The 21,116-nt window shown below is 50.3% G+C and overlaps 1 protein-coding gene across 6 annotated transcripts in view; it reads right to left on the bottom strand.

The window, feature by feature from the left end:
* Nucleotides 1-10,296: 10,296 nt before the first annotated feature.
* Txnrd2 (thioredoxin reductase 2) overlaps nucleotides 10,297-21,116 on the bottom strand; it is a 65,856-nt gene continuing 55,036 nt past the window's right edge. For 4 of the 6 annotated variants that reach the window (XM_023711606.1, XM_023711602.1, XM_023711603.1 and 1 more), the window contains exons 12-18: nucleotides 20,408-20,544; nucleotides 16,578-16,673; nucleotides 16,239-16,331; nucleotides 14,182-14,253; nucleotides 13,879-13,976; nucleotides 11,638-11,842; nucleotides 10,297-10,572 (exon numbers count right to left, since the gene is read on the bottom strand). In XM_023711606.1, the coding sequence (XP_023567374.1) occupies nucleotides 11,719-11,842; nucleotides 13,879-13,976; nucleotides 14,182-14,253; nucleotides 16,239-16,331; nucleotides 16,578-16,673; nucleotides 20,408-20,544 (620 nt within the window). In that variant the 3' untranslated portion in view covers nucleotides 10,297-10,572; nucleotides 11,638-11,718. Of the gene's footprint in view, nucleotides 10,573-11,137; nucleotides 11,304-11,637; nucleotides 11,843-13,878; nucleotides 13,977-14,181; nucleotides 14,254-16,238; nucleotides 16,332-16,577; nucleotides 16,674-20,407; nucleotides 20,545-21,116 lie in introns of those variants that run through there. The other 2 variants (XM_004627978.2, XM_023711604.1) reach the window with 2 other exon arrangements.

The following is a 21,116-nucleotide window of genomic DNA, read 5'->3' as shown; positions in this document are numbered from 1 at the left end:
GTATATATAGTTAGTCAGGGTGAGAATCTTTCCAATTAACTGCTAGATTAAAAAATCTCCTGGGAATTCTCAGGATCATTGCCTTGCCCATCTTCTACATATAACTGTATGTCTTGACATTGTCATGTTTCCTAACTCTTCTCCTTTCCCTCTGTTGATTAGTTAGTCCTCGAGATCCTCCTTCCCTTTTACTTGCATTATACCTTTCTAGTTGTATTTCTTCTAATAAGACAGTTTTGATAATCAATACATTGTACCTTGTTATCTTCTTAGTGGTTATCCATAGTACAAGAATCAGACAGGATATCCTGTCCAAACACTATTAGTACACCTCTTTCTTCTCATTGACTTAAGCGAAAGTAGCTGTATATCTATCTTATTTTGTATATATAAATATAAAATGATCTTTCCTTTGTATCCCTTTTTATTTATTTTTTATTTTTATTTTTTGTCCTGTCAGAGGTGGATATTCTATTGGCATCTAAATACGATAGGTGTTTGAATTCAGCTAAACAATCCAACACTGTCCAGCAGTCTATAATATTAGTGGGTTATCCTCAGAAGTTACTGACTTTAGCCTTTTACAGCTGATTGTATTAATATGGCTTTACTTTATATACCTCGTTTTTATACTTTTCTGCTGGATGGTTAAGACCAAGATATAGCAAGATCTATATACCAAGAAATGTAACTTTTGTATCTGATAAGGTCAGTCAAGTACCCTCAGGATTTATCCTGTAGCCCTGTACACACTTTGTAGATCTTTTGTCAGTGTCAGCCATGAGGATGAGTCACGGCCATTGCTTGACCAATTTGCTCTCTGTGAAAGCCTGAGAGAATGTTTTTTCTCTCCATGTGACTCTCCCCAGACCAAAACATTTTTTTCTGCTCTATCTTGCTCTTCTCTCTTTTTGAAACCCCAATTGTTTTAGGTATTTTAAATGTTTACCTCCTAGGTCCCTGAAGTTATGCATTTTTTTGTTGTTGTTGTTTGTTGTTTTGAATCTTTTCCCTTCTATTATTTTGATTGGAGAATTTATTTTTAACTTGTCATTGAGCTCATTATCCTTTATTGTGCTACCTCCAACCGGTGCTTATAAACAAAGTGTATCATTGCTAGGTAGGATGGCACACAGCTATAATCTCAGCTGCTTGGGAAGCTGAGGCAGAGAATTGCAAGTTCAAGACCAGCCTGAGAAGTGAAACTCTGCAGAAGAAGAAGAAGGAGAAGGAGGAGAAAGAGAAGGAGGAAGAGGAAGGTGAGTCGGAGGAGGAGGAGGGGGAGGAGGAGGAAGAGGGAGAGGGAGAAGGGGGGAGGAGGAGGAGGGAGGAGGAGGAAGGGGGAGGAAGGGGGGAGGAGACAACGATGACGACAGTGACGACGACGACGAAGACGAAGACGAAGACGAAGACGAAGAAGAAGAAGAAGAAGAAGAAGAAGAAGAAGAAGAAGAAGAAGAAGAAGAAGAAGAAGAAGATCCAGTTAAGTTTTCATGTTATATTTTCCCATTCTAGAATTTTTATTTTATTTTCTTTTAACCATGTCCACTTATCTGCTGAAATTCCCTCTGCTCATTCATTATCATAATGTTTCCCTTTGAAGATTTATACATATTTCTAATAATTGTATTGAATTTTTATGAATTTAGGACAGAGTATATAGGGTATACAGGGTCTCACTACATAGATCAGACTCAAAGTGATTCTCCTCTTTTCAGCCTCCCAAGCAGTGGGATTACAGGTTCGTGCCACCACGCCCAGTCTCAATCGCTGTCTCAATGCACCCCGGGGGCGGGCCGGCACCGCAGGCCCAGAGATCAAACCTCCAGCCCCTGTGTCTGCCTAAGCAGGCACTTTAGTCCACTGAGCTATCTGGCTGGCCTGAGTCATTTTGGGGTTGGTTTCTAGTTTATATTTACTATTTATTTATTTATTTAGTATTTTGTTCAGGGTCTCACTACACAGCTCAAACTTGTAGTGCTTCTCCTGTTTTCAGCCTGTCCAGTGCTGGGATTACAGGTACACACCACCACACCCAGACTTAGTCACTGGTTCAGCATGCCTAAGGGTGGGGCCGATGCAACATGTGATGCCAAGGATCGAACCTCAGCCCCTGCACTTGCCTAAGCAGGCACTTAGTCCACTGAGCTATCTCTCTGGCCCTTTGGCATTGGTTTCTATTGATCACTTAGTCTCCTGGCTATGAGTCATATTTTGACATTGCTTTGCATGTTTAATAATTTATTATATTATGGACACTGAAAATGTCATTTTATAGAGATTATGAATAATAGTGTTGTCTTTTGAAGCATATGGGCCTTCCACCCTAAAGTTTTGGAGGCCTGTTTATACATTTGGGATGGACTGGTTGCATTTTTGCCTTTGTTCCTAGGCTAATCCTTTAGTACTTGAATGTAATTTTTTTCTCTTAAGCCAAAGACTTTCTTTTGTTTCAGTGACTAGATTCTCACCAGTTTTCATCTGCTTTCGGTTGATCTTTTCTTCTTTACTTGTGGTACTTGAGATTTCAACCACACAAGCTGCTGGCAAGAGCCCTACCTCTAAGCTACACTGATAGCTCTTGCTTGATCCTTAGTCCTTCAAGTATTTTTCTTTCCTATTTTAATCTAGAGTTGATTGTTATTGTTTTCTGTGGTAAAAGTTTGCCCTTTGTGACCCACTCAGTCATTACACAAGCCTGGCACCTCAGTACATTTATTTTATAAGTGTTAGTTCAGCTATGCCTGCCTTTGTGATGAGGATACAAAGGGTGCCTGGCAAAATATTTATAGAAAATCTGGTCTTCTGCCTATCTTATACACGTAAGAACCAGGATGAAGGAAGTGTGGGGTCACACATAAGCTATAGGCCTGTTTCCACAGACACAAAGCATGTTCAGAGCATGTGTCCATGAATCTTGCACAAAAGAGCACCACAGACATTTTGGAATAGAAAGCATGACATGAAGACTTCATGTCACACTTGACAGCCATGTGTTGAACACCCACTTATGTGCCAGAACCCATGCTGGGAACAAAAACATGAAGAGAGGTGGCCTTTTTGGGCAAGATAGAATGATAACAGAGAACCTTTTAGGATAACAGAGAACTAGCACTCTGTAGGAGCCTTGCACAGTGTCTCACCTTGCCAAGCATCATAGAAGGCTTCTAGAAGGAAGACCCTGTGTCTAATCTTAACCAGTGATGAAAGTTAGCCTGGTGGGAGGCTGAAGGCACAGCTTTGGGATGAAGGAACAGCTCAGACAGAGGCATAAAGACCAGACAAGACCAGGTGTGTCCTGCAGGAGAAAGTCCAAGTCAGTGGAGCACTCCCTCTCACGGTGTCGCCATGGTCCTCAAAGCAGACGCTGGACAGGTAGGGTGGGTACAGTGGAAGCTTGTCTGAGCTGGTGAAAGCAAGACTCATTCCCACCAGGTCTGGGCCTCGTAGAGCAATCTCCCGTCCTGACATGCCTGGGCACTGGAGAGCTGACAGGTACAATACCTTTTGAGAGAATTAAGGCAGGAGATGGGAGACGCTGCTTCACAAAGAATGGGCTGATGTGAACAACATACTCCATTGATACACTGCCTCCCCTCCCAAAGACTTTGAAAATCAAATACTCCCCAAGCTGTGAAAACCCAACCATGGGCTAACTGTTAGAACTTTATTATTATAATCACCCGGCCCAATTCCAGTCACCACGGGCAGAACAATGAGCCATTGAAACCTTTTGGAGGTCTTGCTTCCCATCCACCTTCTCCCACAGGCAGGGACCCGGCAGAGACCTGTGGTGGGGGGTAGGAGCCCTTGTCCTGGCTTCACCAAGGTACCCCCATGGGAGATTGCTGGGGTGTCCGGGTGATGGTCTTCTCACTCATCAAGTATGTGTGTGGGGTGGGGGGGTGCCGAAGAAAATACATCTGGACATCATTTTGCTCCCCTGACATTCAGTCCCATATTTTGACCTTGGTAGGTTAACAGCTAATTATATCTGCTTTAGGGAAATCTACAGATGTGAAAATTCTATGAAGATGCTAGAAACACACGAGGACTATATACTTTACTAATACGATTACAAGGGAGCCTGTGAGGTGTTTCTGTCCCATGCTGGGGTGCTCTCACAGGTATGCCTGTGCCTGGTGTGCTGCCAGCCTTTCTGGGTCAGTGTAGCCAGTGGCTGGGGCAAGGCGCTGTGCTTAGCTAGCTCCCGACCCCAGTTGCTATGTAACAAAGCCATACTGTGCCTTGTATATGGTTCCACTTTATTCCCAAGCATTTGGTGTTATTTGATCATTGGTTACACGCCCAAAAGATCTGATTTTATTAGGAGAAAAACAGTTTAATTTTATGAAACTATAAGGCTTGATCATTGTCCCATGAAACCCTAGAGGCCAGGACCTTAGCAGGCGTGAGCTGGATCTGTCTCGCCTATTGCTTCTGCTGTTGCTGCTGGCTTGGAATTTCCTCCTGGGTAAGAGGGCAGAGCAGGCCCTGCTGAGGGACAAGTACTTTCAGAGACTGTTGCTCAGGTTCATCAGGGCACCCTGTGGGTGCTCAGCATCCTGCCATATCCCTAAGGAGGGACAGCTCCAAACACAGAAGGCACTTGGGAGGGAGTTCTTTGGTGACCCACTGGGAATGGCTTTTGTGCCTTTTGGATGGCTCTGGGAAGGCTGCTGGGACCCCAGCTTGGGTTTCGGGATTAGGGATTAGGGTAACCCGAGTACTATAAACCGCTTCAGGGATAGGATTAGGCAGGCTCAGGTCTAAGATGCTTTGCTAGGCCCCACGGGGACATGGAGGGCTCCTCACTACCCTCACAGCCACAGGTGTTTGGCTGGGGACCAGGATGTGCAGGGCTCCTGGAACCCTCAAGTGGCAGGAGCAGAAACTCGAGAACTCTCAGGGAGCTAGGCTGGACAGCAGAAACAGGGCCCTGACAGGTTGGGGCTATTCAGGATGGATCTGTGGGAAAGCACAAGGGCCTGCAGCTGCCAGGCTCAGGTCCCCAGGCCTAGAAGCCACAGCCCCAGTGGGCTACCATCAATGTCATGGAGATAAGAACCAACACCTGTGAAATGGGTCCAAAGTTCCAATTCTCTTTCCCTCTAGGGCTGTCCCCAACCCAGAGAGCAGCAAGCTCAGGCAGTCCGTGAACCACACCTAGTAAGCCGTGGTGAGTATGGGTGTGACATGACATTGTGCACAGACAGATGCCACGTCCTTGGCTTCTGGTGAATGGAAGAAAGTGCCCTTTTAGCTGTTCTTGTTCCTTGAGGACCTGTGGTGTCAGTCTCAGGAGGTACTGGCCCTGTGGAAACCTATATTTGTACTTGCTGTATTCCCTCAGCCTGTAGCAAATCTTCACCTATGATGGTAGATTCTAGAACCTGGATGATGACCCTTGCTGTGAGTATAGGGTTGGAGATGAGTCTATACCCTGATGCTTGGGGGCTGCTGCAAGTAGGGCTCAAGGAACGCCCATTTATGAGAGTTGAGATCTCAGGCTTCCAGCCCTCTGACCCCCTAGAACATCATCATTGTGATGTTTCTTCACCCTTTGATTAACAGTCTCTTGTCAGGGTTCTGTTGAAGAATCTTCTCTCTGAGTACTGCCCATGCTGAACATTCTGGTTGGTAGCCGGACAAGTCCCTGTCAGCCTGCTGCCTGCAGTTCCTTTCCCGGTGCACTTGATGGGGGAAACCAGGCACTGGGCCCCCATGGCCTGGTCCTGTGAGAGCTGGGGTGCCAGCCTGGCTACTGGCAGGACAGAGCCAGTGTCTGTAGATTCCCCACTCAACCTAGAAGCCCAACAGAAGAGCCTATGCCCATAGCCTTCCTGGCTGCCTTCTGCTTGTGAGGCACAGTCAAGGTGCCAGTGTATAGCCCTATTTGTTTACTTATCTATGCCCCTGCCTGGCACAGGAAGGGTGCAGGGCAGCCAGGTCAGAGAACCCAGATCTAAGAATGTGGCAGAGGAAGGAAGAAATATGACCAGGGCATACAATGTCACCATTGTAGGCTTGTCCAGTTCTCGACTTCTGTTAACACCAGAAGGAACCATTTGGGGAGAAGGTAGAGAAGCAGAAAGGACAGCTCAAATGTGTCAGAGGCCCCTTTTCAGCTTCAGCTCTGCAGGCAGGGGTCCTCTGTGCTGGGAGCTCACCAGGGTGGCACAAGGCTGCTGTCTGGGTGTCTGTGAAAGGCCAGGGGGCTGGATCTGTCAGCATGAAAGCAGAAAATGAAATTAAGGGCCAGTGTCGTAGGTCAATAGGCAATAGGGTCCCTGGCAGCATGGGGCTAGACTGGCAGGGCCAGGCGTACAGGTGGTTCTCTATAGGGCTCCCCTTATCCTGGTGGTGGGATATCTGGTCTGGAAAGGGGGCTAGTATCTCCACCCCAGGCTGGATTCTCATGTCTGGCAGGAGGCCCACAGCCTATAAGTTTGGCACTAGGAGAGAGCATTTTGAGGCCAGGGATCAGGATGCCCCCTAGGAGCCAACCCTAGTTCTCCATCTGGATGGAGAATCAGTTCACAGATGCTTCTGAATGGAGCCGAGCCTGTAGAGCATCATGCTTTGGCTCTAGAGGGTCTTGGTGCTGGGATCTGGATGCCTGAAGGGCTACATGGGCCACCCCCTTGGACTCAGGTACCAGCAACTGCTGCTTTCTGCTTTCTGGGTGGAAGACTAACCCCCGCTCCATGTTTGACAGTGACCAGCCCTCAGTGTCCCCATCACGTTCTTTTTTTTTTTTTTTTTGGCAAACTGGGGATTGAACTCAGGTCCTTGTGCTTGCCAGGGAAGCGCTTACTCCACTGAGCCATCTCTCTGGCCCTCCCATCATGTTCTCTAAGCAGAACCAAGGATGAGGTGACCAGGAAGGACAGGGCCTTTGGACCCTGGGTAGGGTAGATGAGCCCAGGGAGACATGAAGAACCCATGTGTCAGCGCAGGGAGACATGAAGAGCCCATGTGCCAGCCCAGGACAGACACAAACATGTCTCTTACATGGTCAGAGTCCTGACATGGGGGTTGGGCACTTAAAATCTGAATGGGTCACGAGAGTTTGGCAAAGTAGCCTTGTAGTCCCAGGTCTCTTGTGATGCCACAGCCTCCTGAACATACTGGCCTGTTGGGGTCATCTCTTGCCATCTCAGCTTCTCATGCAAGGGCCCCTGATGGAAGCAACAATACCCCTTCCACAACTAGGAAAGAATGACCAGCACCATGCCTTCTGCTGCCTTCTGAGTGAAGCTGCAGGAAAACAGGGTTGTAGGATGCTCAGAGTGGTGGGTGATGCAGTCCTGGGCATCTTGGCTGTCACTGTGAGCTTGCTACTTCCTTCTTCAGAGTCCTGCTGGGTCTGCCCTCCACTGCTGCATTACAGGCCCGTCCTCACAACTGCTTGTCATCCTCCTCTACATATATCAGGAAGGGGGTCTGGAGGAGGGAGAAGGTATGTCATGGTGGTAGTGGTAGGGGTAATGGGTAACCCTGCCCCACTTCCTAGGTGAGGGTAAGGCAGAGAGGGCAGCTTGGCCTAGAGCACAACCCTCCATCCTAGCCAGCTCTTCTCCCTCCCACGTCCTTGCGCAATCCAAAGCCACAAGAAGTGTGTAAGACACTGCCAGGGGTAATTGTAGGTTACATGGAACAATCTGAGGAATTAAAATCATATTTTCATTGTACCATAAAAACATGCAGAGGAAAAAGAAAACATGCATAGGCAGCAAGGAGGCGGCCCTGGGACCAGTGGAACACCTGGCTCTCTGGCTTCTCCTTAGTAGCCCTGGGAGGAGGGGACAGGACAGGGGCAGGTTCAGAGGGGATTGGCCATGCAGTGAGAGACACCTGGGAAGATGCCATCGCCCACACTACATATTTGTCTTATTCCTGATTCTGGCCCTGCTATGATCCCAGGGCATCAGAACCAGAGCGAGCAGAAGGCTCCTGCTGGCCTGTTGGGGTCATCTCGTACCTGCCCAGGCTCCACAGCTGCCTGAGGGCTTTGTGCTCATGTCCAACCACTGCAATGGTGCCTTTGGGATCCCCTACCTGTTCTTGGGCAAAGGACTCCATAGCTACACCAATGTGTGCTGTTCCATCAGTCAGCCCCAAAGGTAGCCCAGGTGATGGCAGTCCTTAGGCTCTTTGTGATGGACCTGCATTGTAGTCAGGGGCTTACAAGGGGAAACAACATAATACAGGACACTTAAGTATAAGAGTATTTTATAATAGTCACCTAAAGAATCATATACAAAAAGAGTGAAGGAAATCTATCCCTACACTAAAGACCAAAGAATATACCTAAGGGCCTGGGTCCCCAGGTGATGTCTTGTGTGAGTGCAGCTGATGACCTAGAGCCCATAACAATGCCTCCACAAATTCAAATGAAGGCTAAGATCCCACAACAATGCCTCATGCAGGCCTATTTCATGGATGTGCGCTGGGAAGGCCTAAAGGACAGTGGTGGAGGCTAGAAAGTCCGTGCCAGCAAGATGAAGCATCGTGCTAGCAGGCTGAGGGATCTGTACTGGAGCCAGGAAGCAACGTTCAAAGTAAGAACCAGGGCTTCCCTGAAAGGTACCACAGCCCTCCTCAGTGACAGTGAGGTCCTAAGCTCCTCTGATGATGAGAACAGCCTAGCTCCTATCAAGAAAGCCCATGACAATCTTCTCCAGGAGAATGAGCAGTGCACCATCTTCACCTCCAGGGCCAGGAGGCAATGCTCAAAGTAAGGACTAGAGATTCCCCAAAGTAAACTGTAGCCATTCCCTGTGACAAGGTCCAGAGCTCCTTTAGTGGTAAGAACAGCAGCCAAGTTCATTGGGAAAACCAGCATGACAAATTCCTCCAGGAGAACCAACTGCTCCCCCGAACAGCACCTCTTGTTCCTCAGTTCTTTTTATCTGTTGTTGGCACCCACCCTCAGGTGGGCCTCCCACACCCACCACCACTCTGGTTCACTTCAGCTGGGTGTTACAAGTTGACCACCAGTTGGCACCCCTCCATACCTCTTTGCAATTCCTGGGAACCGAGGCTGTCTGGGAAGTGGGCTGTGGATGTTTGGGCCCCTCCTGGATGTGGCATAGGACAAACAGCACAAAGACAGCACAGGTTACAGGGAGCAGGTGTACTGGTGTAAGATCTGTTCTGGGGGAAGTGGTACATGGAGGGTGCGGCATTCTGGGTACCAGTGGTGGGATGGGGGCTCAGCCCATATGGCTGCCTGGTATGCAATGAGGCCCCACACAGGCTGTGTCATTTCTATCACCACAAAGAGCACCAAGGCCATTTCCAGTTCCTTGTTTTCCCCAAGGTAGAGACTGTTCCCAGGACTGAGGCATCTACGGGATCGCTACAGGGCTGGACCCCAGAGGGCCCCTGCTGGCCCCAGGCAGCAGGTGTTAAGTGACCCTTCTGCCTCTAAGGCAGACAAAACGGTCAGCTGGAGGCAAACCCTCCCCACAGGATCCTTGGCTGCCTGGGGTGTGCCACCAGCCGTGCGTTAAATGGGACACGGCTGATCTGGCTCTGCACTTGTCAGGAGGGCTGGGCCCAGCCCAGCACTTGGCATCTTAATTGGGCGTCTGAGAGCTCCTGCACACGCTTCACACCTCGAGCCAGGCTCCCATAGGCCCATTAGGGTGCAAACACATTCCTTTGTTCGCTGACAAGCAGGGTCCCATCCAGGGCGCCCGGGCCGGCAGACTAAATGATGTTTTCTTAAGGAAGACACGGGATTAGCTGCAGCAAAAGCCTCAGCACAATGCCGGGCCCTACCTGCTGCTGTCAGTGCTGTCTCTGCACAGTGACTGACAGGCTCTCCCTCAGCCCATCAAGCCTCAATATGCAGGATTAGCTACAGTGCAGCCAAGGAGCTGACTTGGAGGACGACAATGGAAACAGAGTGAGGTGACTGACGTTTGGGGACAGAAAGCTTCAAATGCTCCTGCCAGCTCCTATCCTCCACCCCCCCTCCCTGCCAGCGGCAGCTGGGAGCTAGGCCACCCTTCTTGCTTCAAAGTAGAGATCTCAGCTGTGATCTGTGCACTGGCTCCTGGGGCCCAAGGAGGGTCTTCTGGCCGGAGGCCAGGCAGCTGCATGGGAAGGGGTGGGGGGCCCGTCCATCCTGCCTGGAGTAGAAGGGACAGGACCTGCCCTCCCACCCACCAGCAGATCTTAGAAGCTGCTCTCCTTCTACAGAGAGCTTGCAGGCTAGCCAGGCCCTGCTTTGTTGGGACAATCCTAGAGGCTCGCTGGAAACACCATGGGCAGAACACACATTAAGAAAACACCCTCTTTATTTGCACTCCAGAAATGCCAGGGAGTTCAGACATGGACAGCCCACTGGGTGGGTTTCTAACCAGGCCATCATCATCTGGCACTGGGGACCAGGGAAATGGCCCAGGCAGAAGAGGGGAGAGGGTGCAGGCATGGGGCTCACTGCCCCTGGAGCCATCCCTGCAAGGCACACAGGACATCAGTGCAGTCACGCCGCTCCTTTGGACATCTTCCAAGCTCTCCAAGAAGAGGCTGAGGCTCACCAGACCTGGCCTTCCAATCCTAGCAATGATACACAGGGTCAGCACAAGTCCCCCCTCACACTGTCTGGCCACATCTCCCACAACCACACAGAGGATCCTCAAGGGATGGATTGGAGCCGAACCCCCAAGACAGTGATCTTTTGCCCCAGTGAGCAATGTAATCACAGGGAGCAATATAGTGCTCCAAAAATATGTTTAAATAATAAAAAAAAAAATTATAGCAGCTTAACAAAACAGCTCTATATTAAAGTATTCTGACAGGAGTTTCCTCAGGACTCCTTCTGTTTGCCTCTATCAAAGACAGCAATAGGTCTGAAGGCTATGGTGGAGCCAAATGCCAGACTGTGTAGGTGGGACCCAGCCCAGATCTGCTACAGACAGCCACTCCTTGGGCCCCATCAGGAAAGCTTACTGCTCTGCCCACAACCTCCATTTCAAGAAGAAAGAGGTACCTCAAAGGACCTCAATCCCAGAACAGGTTGACAGTTATGAGGAACATTTGAGAGTAGGCTATACTGTGCAGGCCTGAGGAGGTTGTGTCTGACTGAGAGAGGACTGGGCTCTGGCCATGTATACGCCTGGGGCAGGTGCCAGGGAGCCACTTGCTAATTTCTTCTTCCTCAGAAGACGACTGCGATGAACGCAGTGGAGATTTCCAGCCACCTGTTCTGCCAGTGGCTTTGCGAAGCTGTAACAGAAGAGGATGTGCAGGGCGGCAATAGGCCATGCACAAGGCAGCATCTCCACCTTCTGGGCAAGAAAGAAATAAGTCAACACAAGCACTCTGCAAGGGCAGGATGGGGAGGGCCACTTTCTACCTGCAGGCTCCAGGGAGCACTAAGCTGAGACTGCCCAGGGAAAACTGTGGGTGTGAGCCAACCTTGATACCTCTTGCACACAGGGAGCAGCAATGGGCAGGGCCACACCCTTGGTGGCCTCCCCTCCTAGCCCAGCTTCTGGGCCTGAGGACAAAGCTTGCCTGCTGAAGTTAGCATGGTAGGTGTAGCCTCACTGAGCACCTGGAAGAAGACCTTCACTCTCCCAACCCCAGCCAGCCACATGCTCGACCCCCAAACCTATGTACCTGGATCTGGGGCTCCGTGAAGACTGGCAGCAGGCATGGCATACTGTGTACCCTTAGCCTTGCAGGGATGGCAGCTTAACCTCAGCAGCCGGTCACTGTGGGGTCCAGGCCTGAGCTCTTGGAGATACGCAGCTTGACTACCTCCTCAGAGCAGGTGGGGTGGATTCCTACCGTGCGCATCACCTGTGCATAGGAGGCTCCACACCTGCACACAGGGCGTTGGGAGACAGGCAAGGAATCTGCACATCACCTGGAGTCCGGAAGACCTGAGAACGTACATGGGCTCCTCGCTGTCCTCATGCCTTTTCTTCCAGCCTATGTTACACCTGTCCACCTCTTCTTCAGCAAATGCCCAGAGCCTACAGAGACCCACCTTGCATTCTACCTTCCATGCTTGCTCTGCCCTGGCCTCCTGCCACTCTAAACCTAAGAGACACAGTCCCATTAGTCCTTCCTCAAAGCCTGCCCCTTCACCCGCCCAGTAAGCCAGAGCCCATTTCTCACTACTGCACCTTGCACTTGTTTGTCTCCGCCCAGCTCTTCTGCTCAGACACTGTTCACTTGGAGCTCTGACGCTGTGCTCGCAGCACCTGCTGCAAGAGGCAGGGAGTCTCCTGCTCTGTGGGTGTCTGTGCTCTATTTCTGGTCTGTTTTTATTTCCTGTGCATTACCCATGTATGTTCAGTACTTTTTTAAGATTGTTCACTCTATAATTATTGTTATTAATGTACAATAGCTTTGGAATATTAAGGAAATCAACTCTTTGCAATTATATTATAAAGAGGCTGTCATAATTTAAAGGATTCTCTAGAAATTATTTCAAAAACTAAATACTGATCTGGGCAATAGCATCTGCATGCCAGTGCACATAGAGGGCTCTGATTCTGTGGGAGAGGGTCAGGGTTGTCCCTGAACCCTGCTAGCCCCAGAAGTCTTCCTGATGTCAGCAGCTGGTGTTGTGGATGGGCAGCCTACCATCGCTTACACAGGTTCCCTGGGCAAGTCTCTATCTATGCCAACAGCAGGTTCCATCCGCACAGGCTCCAGCAGGACCCTGGGCAGAGACTACAGTGGGCTTATAGGGTTCCACCTAATGGTCACTCTGGACTGAACTTCCAATTGACAGCCCTGCCACAAACTGCTCTGCAGCTTAGGGGCCATAGATGCATATTGAAGACACAAACCCACCTTGGACCCAGCTTTCCCCATTAACCTCTGAGGCCCATCTCCTGAAGAACCTGATCCCCATAACCCAGCCATTGTCCCAGAACATGTGTACAGGGCTTTGTGGGCCTGAGGCTTGCTGTGCCATGATACGGGTGGCCTCCTCTATGGTTCCAAGCTACCCAGTGGGGAAGACTGGGTTTCCCAGAGGAACTGACCCAGTCCCTCCATCTTGCCTGCAGAGCGCCCCTCATCATACAGGTATTGCTCCTCTGCCCTGGTCCTCTCCCTACCCTTTGCTGTCCCAGACTCCCTACCCCCAAGAAGGCTCTTGGCCATACTTACATGGCCTAGCCCACTAGGGGCCCCAGCTGTCTATATGCCTTCCTCCATGGGTCAGCCCCTCCCTGCAGCCTCTCTGCTTTGTTCACGGTACGGTCCTTCTGCCTCTGAAGTGCTAGGCCCACTCTCCTTTGTGAAATGCCACACATGACCTCCTAACCTCTAACTCCCCAGAAAACCCACCCTACCCAGAGCCATCTCATGGCTCCTATAGGCCTTAGGATCCCTATAACACAGCCTGAAGGGCGAGGGTGTGGCTCAGCAATACATCACTGACCTAACATGCAGGAGGCCGTGGAATCCATTCTCAGCACCACAAACAGACAACCTACACAGCCTTAGCTAAGACCCAGGCAACAGCCCAAGTTCCAGAAAATGCTCAGCGGCTCTGAGTGGTTCTCCCCTTGTACATATGAGACAGATCTTGTTCATGACAGTGCTGGTGAGTGAGTACCCAAGCCTGCTTGTTCTGACCATGCAGAAGAGACCCAAATAGTGACCCTGGACCACAGTGAACTCCTAGGAGGTAGCCACAGAACAGGCTCTGTGGCTCTGGCTTGAGCCCATGGGGCTGGAGAAGAAAGCTTCCTCCTTTAAGTAGAGCCTGCTACACTGAGGAGAGCCTGATGAATCTCTGCAGCAAACTTGCACGAGGCCACAGTGGACTTCTGCTGTCATCCGTTGGAGGGACACCAGCCGAACACTGCAGAGCAGCCCACATTCCTATAGACTTACTTGATCCCCAGAGCGAATCCTTGAATAACTTCACCAGCGTTGGGACCGAGGAAATGCAGGCCCAGTACCAGCTGTGGAGGTTTCTTCAGGCACACCATCTGAAAGCCACAGAGTCTCAGCTAGAGCTCAGCCACAGGGGACCTAGCTGTGACTTACTTCTGTGGTCCTGGCCTATGGGAATGAATGGCCCTTGAGGTTCATGATGCGGTGCTCTGGGACAGAACTCCCTACCCCTGCTGCTGGCTCTTTTCCTCTTTCCCCTCACCCTGGTATACCTAGCCCTGAGCCCCCAGGGACACTCACCTTTATGTAACACTGGGATGCATCCCGTTCAGCCACTGTGAACTCCAGAGGTTTATAATATGCATGATAAACCTGGTTGACAAAACACCAATTCTTAGAATGGTGACTACAGTAAAAAAACAATCCTGTTGGCATTTTATAGCCCTAATGGAAATAAAGAAATGAGGCCTTCTCAGGGACACAGAACCACCCACTTGGCCAGAACATGCTGTCTGGGGTCAGGACACAGCTCAGCCACTGAAGACTGTCCTCCTCTTGCATGGACTGGCAGCCAGTATCTTGAGCTACAAAGTCTGCAGGATAATCCTTCTCCTGCTATGAGTTACAGCAAGAGAGTGGGTACCAAGCTGCCCAAGTGCTAATGCCATGATGTGTCACAGGGCCTATGGCTTGGATCAAGGCAAAGGAGCACTCCGAGGGCACACATGGGGTAGACACAGGCCCCTGTGACCACTACAGGCGGGACAGGGTGATCACAGGCTGTGATCTATGTTGTGGAGGTCCAGCCCACCCATGTGGGCAAGAATGGGCTGGGGGTAGCTATCTAGCCTCCCCTGGGCACCTCAGCATTGGCTAGTCCTTACTTTCAGGGAGGAGGAGGAGAAGGAGGTGGGGGGCGGGCGCAGGGTGATCAAGGGGCAGGGCAGGCCCTGGCCACACTGGAGCTGTTGGACAAGGGTTTTCAGCACCCATGGAGAGCTTGACAGAGCATTTGGGGCTGTGGCTGGGTTAAAAAATGAGCAGGGCCCTCACATGTGCTGTACAGCCACTATTAATTAATAGAGCTTCAGAGAATATTGTTCTAAGCAAGACAGATCTGAAAAGAAAACAAACAAAGGGTATTTGGCCATTCAACAATGTGAAACATAAAACATTATAAATGCCATGAACACATGTCCCATGGTACTTATGATGAATCAAACAAAAATAGCAAATAAAGTGCTACAAAGCAGGCTAGCCTGTCAGGCCCGTCCCAGTGATGGAAGGGCCTGAGGTACAGCAGAAGGGGCAGGCCCTGGAGCCCTGTGACTCATTCCCAAAGGGCACAGGCTCCCCTGCCCCAGCTACATGGATTCTGGTTTTCCCCACCACCTGCAAGCTGCTATAGCAGGAAGACGAAACCACAGCAAAACCAGTGTCTATAGCATGGTAGGTTTTAAAGCCTCTTGGCAAAAAAAAAAAAAAGCCTCTTGGCTTTCCTTCAGGCCACCTGAGTACAAGTCTGTCACCACCTGAGGGCAACAGCCTGCTTGCCTGGGGCCAAACACTAAAGAGCAACCTTCCCAATAAAAACCCTCTTCCCTGAGGTAAATGCCATCTATGTCTACAAGGACTGGAAGAATTTGGGAAGAAGACTGAGGCTCAGATTAGGGCAGTGTGTGCTGTACCTGCTAGAGCCCCCAGGGGTGTCCCAGAAATAGAGAGTTTCCGGTAGGAGAGGATGAGTCAGTGGGGGCTGAGGGTGGAGGTGAGGTGGTGGATGCCAGGCAAAATTCAGAGGACACCAAGAGGAGGAATTACAGGTTGAGAGAGACACATGCCCCCATGTGGTGGGGAGGGCCTGCTGAGATAAGTACTATGCATGTGAAATGCATTGGTATTCGCATGCCTTAAAATTCTGGCAGGGAAAGGACAGCACCATGGTGGGGACCTTGATGGCACTGGGCATGCCCACAGCATAGCCTGAGGTGGGTCTGGAGCTGCCGAACTGTGGGGCCACAGAATGAGGTGGCCAGGGATCTTCTGCAGTCATGAGAGAGGCAGCAGACAGGCAGCCACTGAAGCCAAAGTCAAGGCTCGGCCACACACAAAACAGCCAGAGGGCTCTGCCTCTGCCTCTCCTTTCTGCAACTGCCCTTCAATGCGCAGGCTGTTCTGTGCTGTGTGGGCTCAATGGGGAGGGTCCCACTGCACCAACAGCATCATCCCAGGGCCCCGTATGCCACCCTGCCAGGCTGTGCCCGAGGGGAGCAGGAATAGACCACCTTACTCACAGGACCTCCAGCCAGGGGAAGCCATCTGTAGGCCATACAGGCACCATGATTTTCTGACCCTACCTCAATATTCCCCTGTCCGTGGCGGGCCACAGCTTCCTCTTCTGACAGCCCCACACAGCCATACTCCAGAGGAGTGAACACAGTTGTGGGAACCTAGAAGCAGGCCCAGAATCAGAATATGCCTCACAGGCCCCTCAAACTAGACAAGTCTCTTTGTAGGACACTGGAGCCCAGTCATGCTGTTCCTGGACTAGACCCTGAGAACCAAACCATACATATCTGCTTATACACATACATGCACATATACACCCTCCACACGCAACATACATACACACACCCTCTCCGTAAAGACAACCAGCCACAGCCTTTTCCAGGAGGGACAGGAATTTGAGAACTCACGTTCTTATAGTCCATCAGGTCTGAGGACTGCCCAAAGAGCCGCTGGGCCAGGAGCCTTCCTGCCATGATGGCCGTGGGTGTCAGCTCAGGTCGCCCCTGATGAAAGGAAGTAGGGGTTACCTTAGCACATGTCTGAGGGAGCCAGAGCAACTCTTCACTACCACTTATCACCTTCCTAGTAGGAAGTGCCTTACTGAAAACTCAAACACTATGCAGAGCTGTGGCTAGCAGAAAATGTTTCCCATGCGAAGGGCAATTCTTTCAAGGTGAGAGGTACAGCACCCCAGGGCCTCAGGGCTGGCCTCCTCCAACCCTGCTCTGAGGAGATACCTGTAGTTCTGATTCCCTTTTCTGAAAGACAAAATGAGCTGCCAATGATTCCAGCCTTGCCACCCTTAGTCAATCAAAGCTCCTCTCTCAACCCCTTTCTTATGTTGATGAATTCAAGAGGGCTCTCGCCCTACAAAGCTCAGAAGGGATCCTCCCTACCATTCCTAGTCACTGGGATTCTGGTTAAAACAGGCCCAAGCATTTCATGTTATCCTGACACAGCTTGAAGTGGATATCATAGCCCATGACAAATTCCAAATCACAGTGTCATTCAGTGGGAGACCCCTCCATCCCAGCATGCACTCTGCTTCAAGTGTTCCTGCACACATCGTCCTGGGACCAGCTGCCAATCACCACTGCAACAGGAAATGCAGATGTTGTCTGGCATTCCAAAAATGAACACAGATCTGCAGAGATAATTTGGGGAAGCAGTCTGCACATTCCACCAAGCCTAACTGCGGAAACCACCATGTATACTACACACAATATCTCATTAAACAATGGCCCCTGACCCCTACCCTCTCCCTGTTCTTCCCAGGCTATAGCCTGGCAATGTATGTTAACTCTGCACTGCTCAGGATGACTTTCCTAACTGCATGGATTTCATTTTTTTTTTAAATAAAGAATGCCTTTTTATGCCAAATATTTCTGGCAACACAGTCTGAAATATTGTCATTTCTACCAGGCTGATGGGGGCCTTGGAGCCTGAAGGCTGTATGTGTGTGCAGCTCAGGGAACTTCATCTAATGAAGCTGAGGGAACTCCCTTCATCCACGGGAGGCTTCCTAGGTGCACAGAGATATACATGCTGCTCTGGGGGCAAGAACACAAATTCGGTTTTAAGGTGCTACACCCACAGATGCAACAGACGACTATAGCCAGGGGCCACCATGTCCAAACTGATCACAGGCAGAGGTCAACCAGCTGCACTTGCCCAGCTAAATCGGCTGGTGGCATAAGACAGTCAAGGTGTGAGGCCATCCCTGGAGGTGGGGAAGAGTCAGACACAACCCAGCAGGACAAGGTCCAGGTTCTGTCCCCACAGTCCCCTCCATGTAGAGCATCTTGGAACTGCTGCAAGGGAGGTAGAATCTGGCAGATGTGGGTGTCTGAGTCCTGTGCTCTGCACTCCTCTTCCTGAGCCTGGGAAGGAGTCCTGATGGCATCCGCATGGTGGCTAATGCCTCACATGTGCACACTGGCCACAGCCAGTGGGCGGCCCTTCTGGTACACAAGGGTTGTGCTGCCCAGTAAGAGGGATCCCTGTGGGGCCTGCTATCTGTGGGACTGACTCATGCCACACAGGCTGTTTGGCCCCAGGGGAGCAAAGGGAGGGCCTAGTCCTGCCCAGCCCTCTGCCCTGGCCTGTCTCTATTTGTGGCCAAGCTTTTCCCTAGCCTGGTATGCTCCTCCAGAGCCAGACAGAAGGCCCAAGGGCAGGACAGTCCCTCAGCATTATTTGTATCAGTTGCCTGTGGCCATTCAGTCACCTGCTGCTGGCCTTGGACACTGGTTCCCATTCACCCTAGGCTCTTCCTGGAATTTCTCAAAATGGGTTCCAGAGCAAACCAAGTGAAGGGGGGCAGCACAGCGCCTACATTCTCTGGAGACACAACCGTCTTTGATGAGGTTTCTATATCTCCTGACACCTGAAATAGTTCAGGGACTCACTGTCCTCTATGACCCTTATCAAGAGGCACCTCCACATGGCTTAGGATTTGTTCCTACAGTTTTCTTAGTCCTTAGAAAGTGCTGGTCCCCAGTAGGTGCTCAAGAACTACCTGCTAGGTGAATGGACATTACCATAATGGGGTGGGTCCTTCTAAAAGTCATGTCCACTTGGAATCTCAGAAAGTGGCCTTACTGAAGATATGGTTTTTGCAGATATAATTAAGGTTGTAGTGGATTAGGTTGATGAAAGACCAAGTGTTAGAGACAAATAAGGGCACAAAGACACACAGGGAGACAGTCATGTGATAACAGGACAGAGACACATGATATAGCTAGGATCTGAGGAATGTCTGGGGCCACCAAAGCTGAAGGAAGCCTGGTGTGGCAGGGCACACCTGTAATTCTAGCACTCAAGAGGCTGAGGCAGGAAGACCACCAGGAGTTTGAGACTGGCCTGGGCCAGCCTGCATTACAAAGTGAGACCTTGCCTCAAAAAAACCTAAAATAGCCAGAGAGATGGCTCAGTAGAATAAGCGCTTCCCTGGCAAGCGCAAGGGTCTGAGTTCAATCCCTGGCTCCGCAAAGAAAAAAAAAAAAAAACCAAAAAACAACCTAAAATAAAATAAACAAACAAACAAAAAGTAAAAGAGCCAAGAAGGAGGTTCCTATAGAGGGCATGGAGGGAATGGAGTCTTGAGTTCTGATTTTTTGCTCCTCATAAGGTAAAGGAGTAAGTTTCTATTATTCTAAGTTTGTTATTTGTCATAGTAGCCCCAGGACACACACACACACACACACACACACACAGAGGTGACATGGGCAGATCTCTCTACAGAGATAACAGAGCCTGAGGACATGGGGAGCACCTTTGGGCTTGTTTGGCCCTAGGCCCCCGAGTCGCCTTCCCTAGGATATGCTAGAAACATACAGGACAGTCAACTTATTCATGATGTTGCGGGGACCACTTACTCAGACCTCTTGCTGGGGGCCTGTGAAGGACAGGGATGAGGCCTTGATGCCTCTGAAGCAGAGGAAAACATGAGGGAGCAGCCACTAGGGCCTCACTTGGGGGTGCCACTACTGTCGAGGGGAGGAAGAATAGGAAAATGGCTGCAGCCGCAGGCCTGGAGGGAGTGGGCAGGCTGCAGAGCCTTTGGGCCACTCCCTTTGGGCCTCATCCCTATCTGGGAAACCTGGAAATTGGTCCCCACTCCACAGAAGCTCAGGCAGCAGAAGCTCTGTCCCATGCACAGCCTCATCAGTAGAGGGCTGAACCTGCCTGCAACTCAGAGGGTAAGCTGAGGTGAGGAGGATAGCACGGGCTGGAGACGGTTCTTTCTTCCTTGAGACTGGGTCTTCCTAGGCAGTCAGGCTGTCCTTGAACCCATTTTATGCAGCCCAGGTTAGTCTTGAACTCCTGATGATCCTCCTACCTCTTGCCTCCCACATGCTGGGATTATAGGTGTGTGCCACCATGCCTGGCATTTATAACCATTTTTTTTTTTTTTCCAGAACCAGGGATTGAACTCAGGCCCTTGCGCTTGCCAGGGAAGCGCTTATTCCACTGAGCCATCTCCCTGGCCCCTACAACCATTTTTAAAGCTGTTCTATATCAACTCTTTAGAAAAAGGAAAGGAAAGAGGGATTGTGTTGCCCAATCCTTCCCAGAATGCACCCTATCAGCCCCTGGGGTCCAGCTCAGCACCTCTCTGTTTGAAGAAAGAAGAATCTCTTTCCACAGAGAATGTGCTCCCCCAGGCCTAGCTGGGGCAGTGAGTGGTGGGTGGGGGTGAGTGGTCCTGGGCTGGCCAGGCAGGTACCAGCTGTACCTCAGCAACATCTCCGATAGCATAGATGTGGGGGACAGAGGTGGCCTCCTGGGAGTCCACGAGAATCTTTTGATTCTTGGGGTTGGTATTCACTCCTGCTTTCTCTAGGTTCAGACTTCTGGTTTCTGGGACTCGACCTAAAGAAAAGACAGAGACAGCTGAAAGTTTCTTCAGTGGTTTTGACCTATGTTCCTTTTATTTAATACTATGCTCTCACCAACTGAGCTAACAGGCCTGTCAATGGTTCCTTTAACCTAAAACATTTGAAGTTTATTTACATCATTTCAACCTGAGCCTGGAGGTATATGCCTATACCAGCCTCCCTCACTCAGGGAGGCTGAGGCAGGAAGATGGCAAGTTCAAGCCCATTGTGGGCAACTTAGTGAGACCCCATCTCAAAATTTAAAAAAATGAAAAAGATGCAGATGAAACTCAGTATGAAGGCCTTGAGCTTAATCCCTAGCATGGAAAAATAGCTTATACTCATGCATCTTGGCACATGCCTGTAGTTTCAGCTACTTAAGATGCTGAGGCAGGAGGATTACTTGAGAGCCCTGGAGTTCAAGGCCAGCTTAGGCAACATAGGAAGACTTCAACTCAAGAAAAATATTAAGCCTAAATCGTTTGATAATAACAATAAGCTTGTCTTCTGGATGGTTAACAACCTAAGTTTGCAGACCAAAATTAGAGAAAAAGGAGGGCTACAAGG

This window comes from Octodon degus, unplaced genomic scaffold (genome assembly GCF_000260255.1).
Source record: "Octodon degus isolate 3935 unplaced genomic scaffold, OctDeg1.0 scaffold00021, whole genome shotgun sequence".
Taxonomy (NCBI): Eukaryota; Metazoa; Chordata; class Mammalia; order Rodentia; family Octodontidae; genus Octodon; species Octodon degus.
The sequence above is the reverse complement of the archived record's forward strand: the minus strand, read 5'-3'. Positions and strand labels throughout refer to the sequence as shown.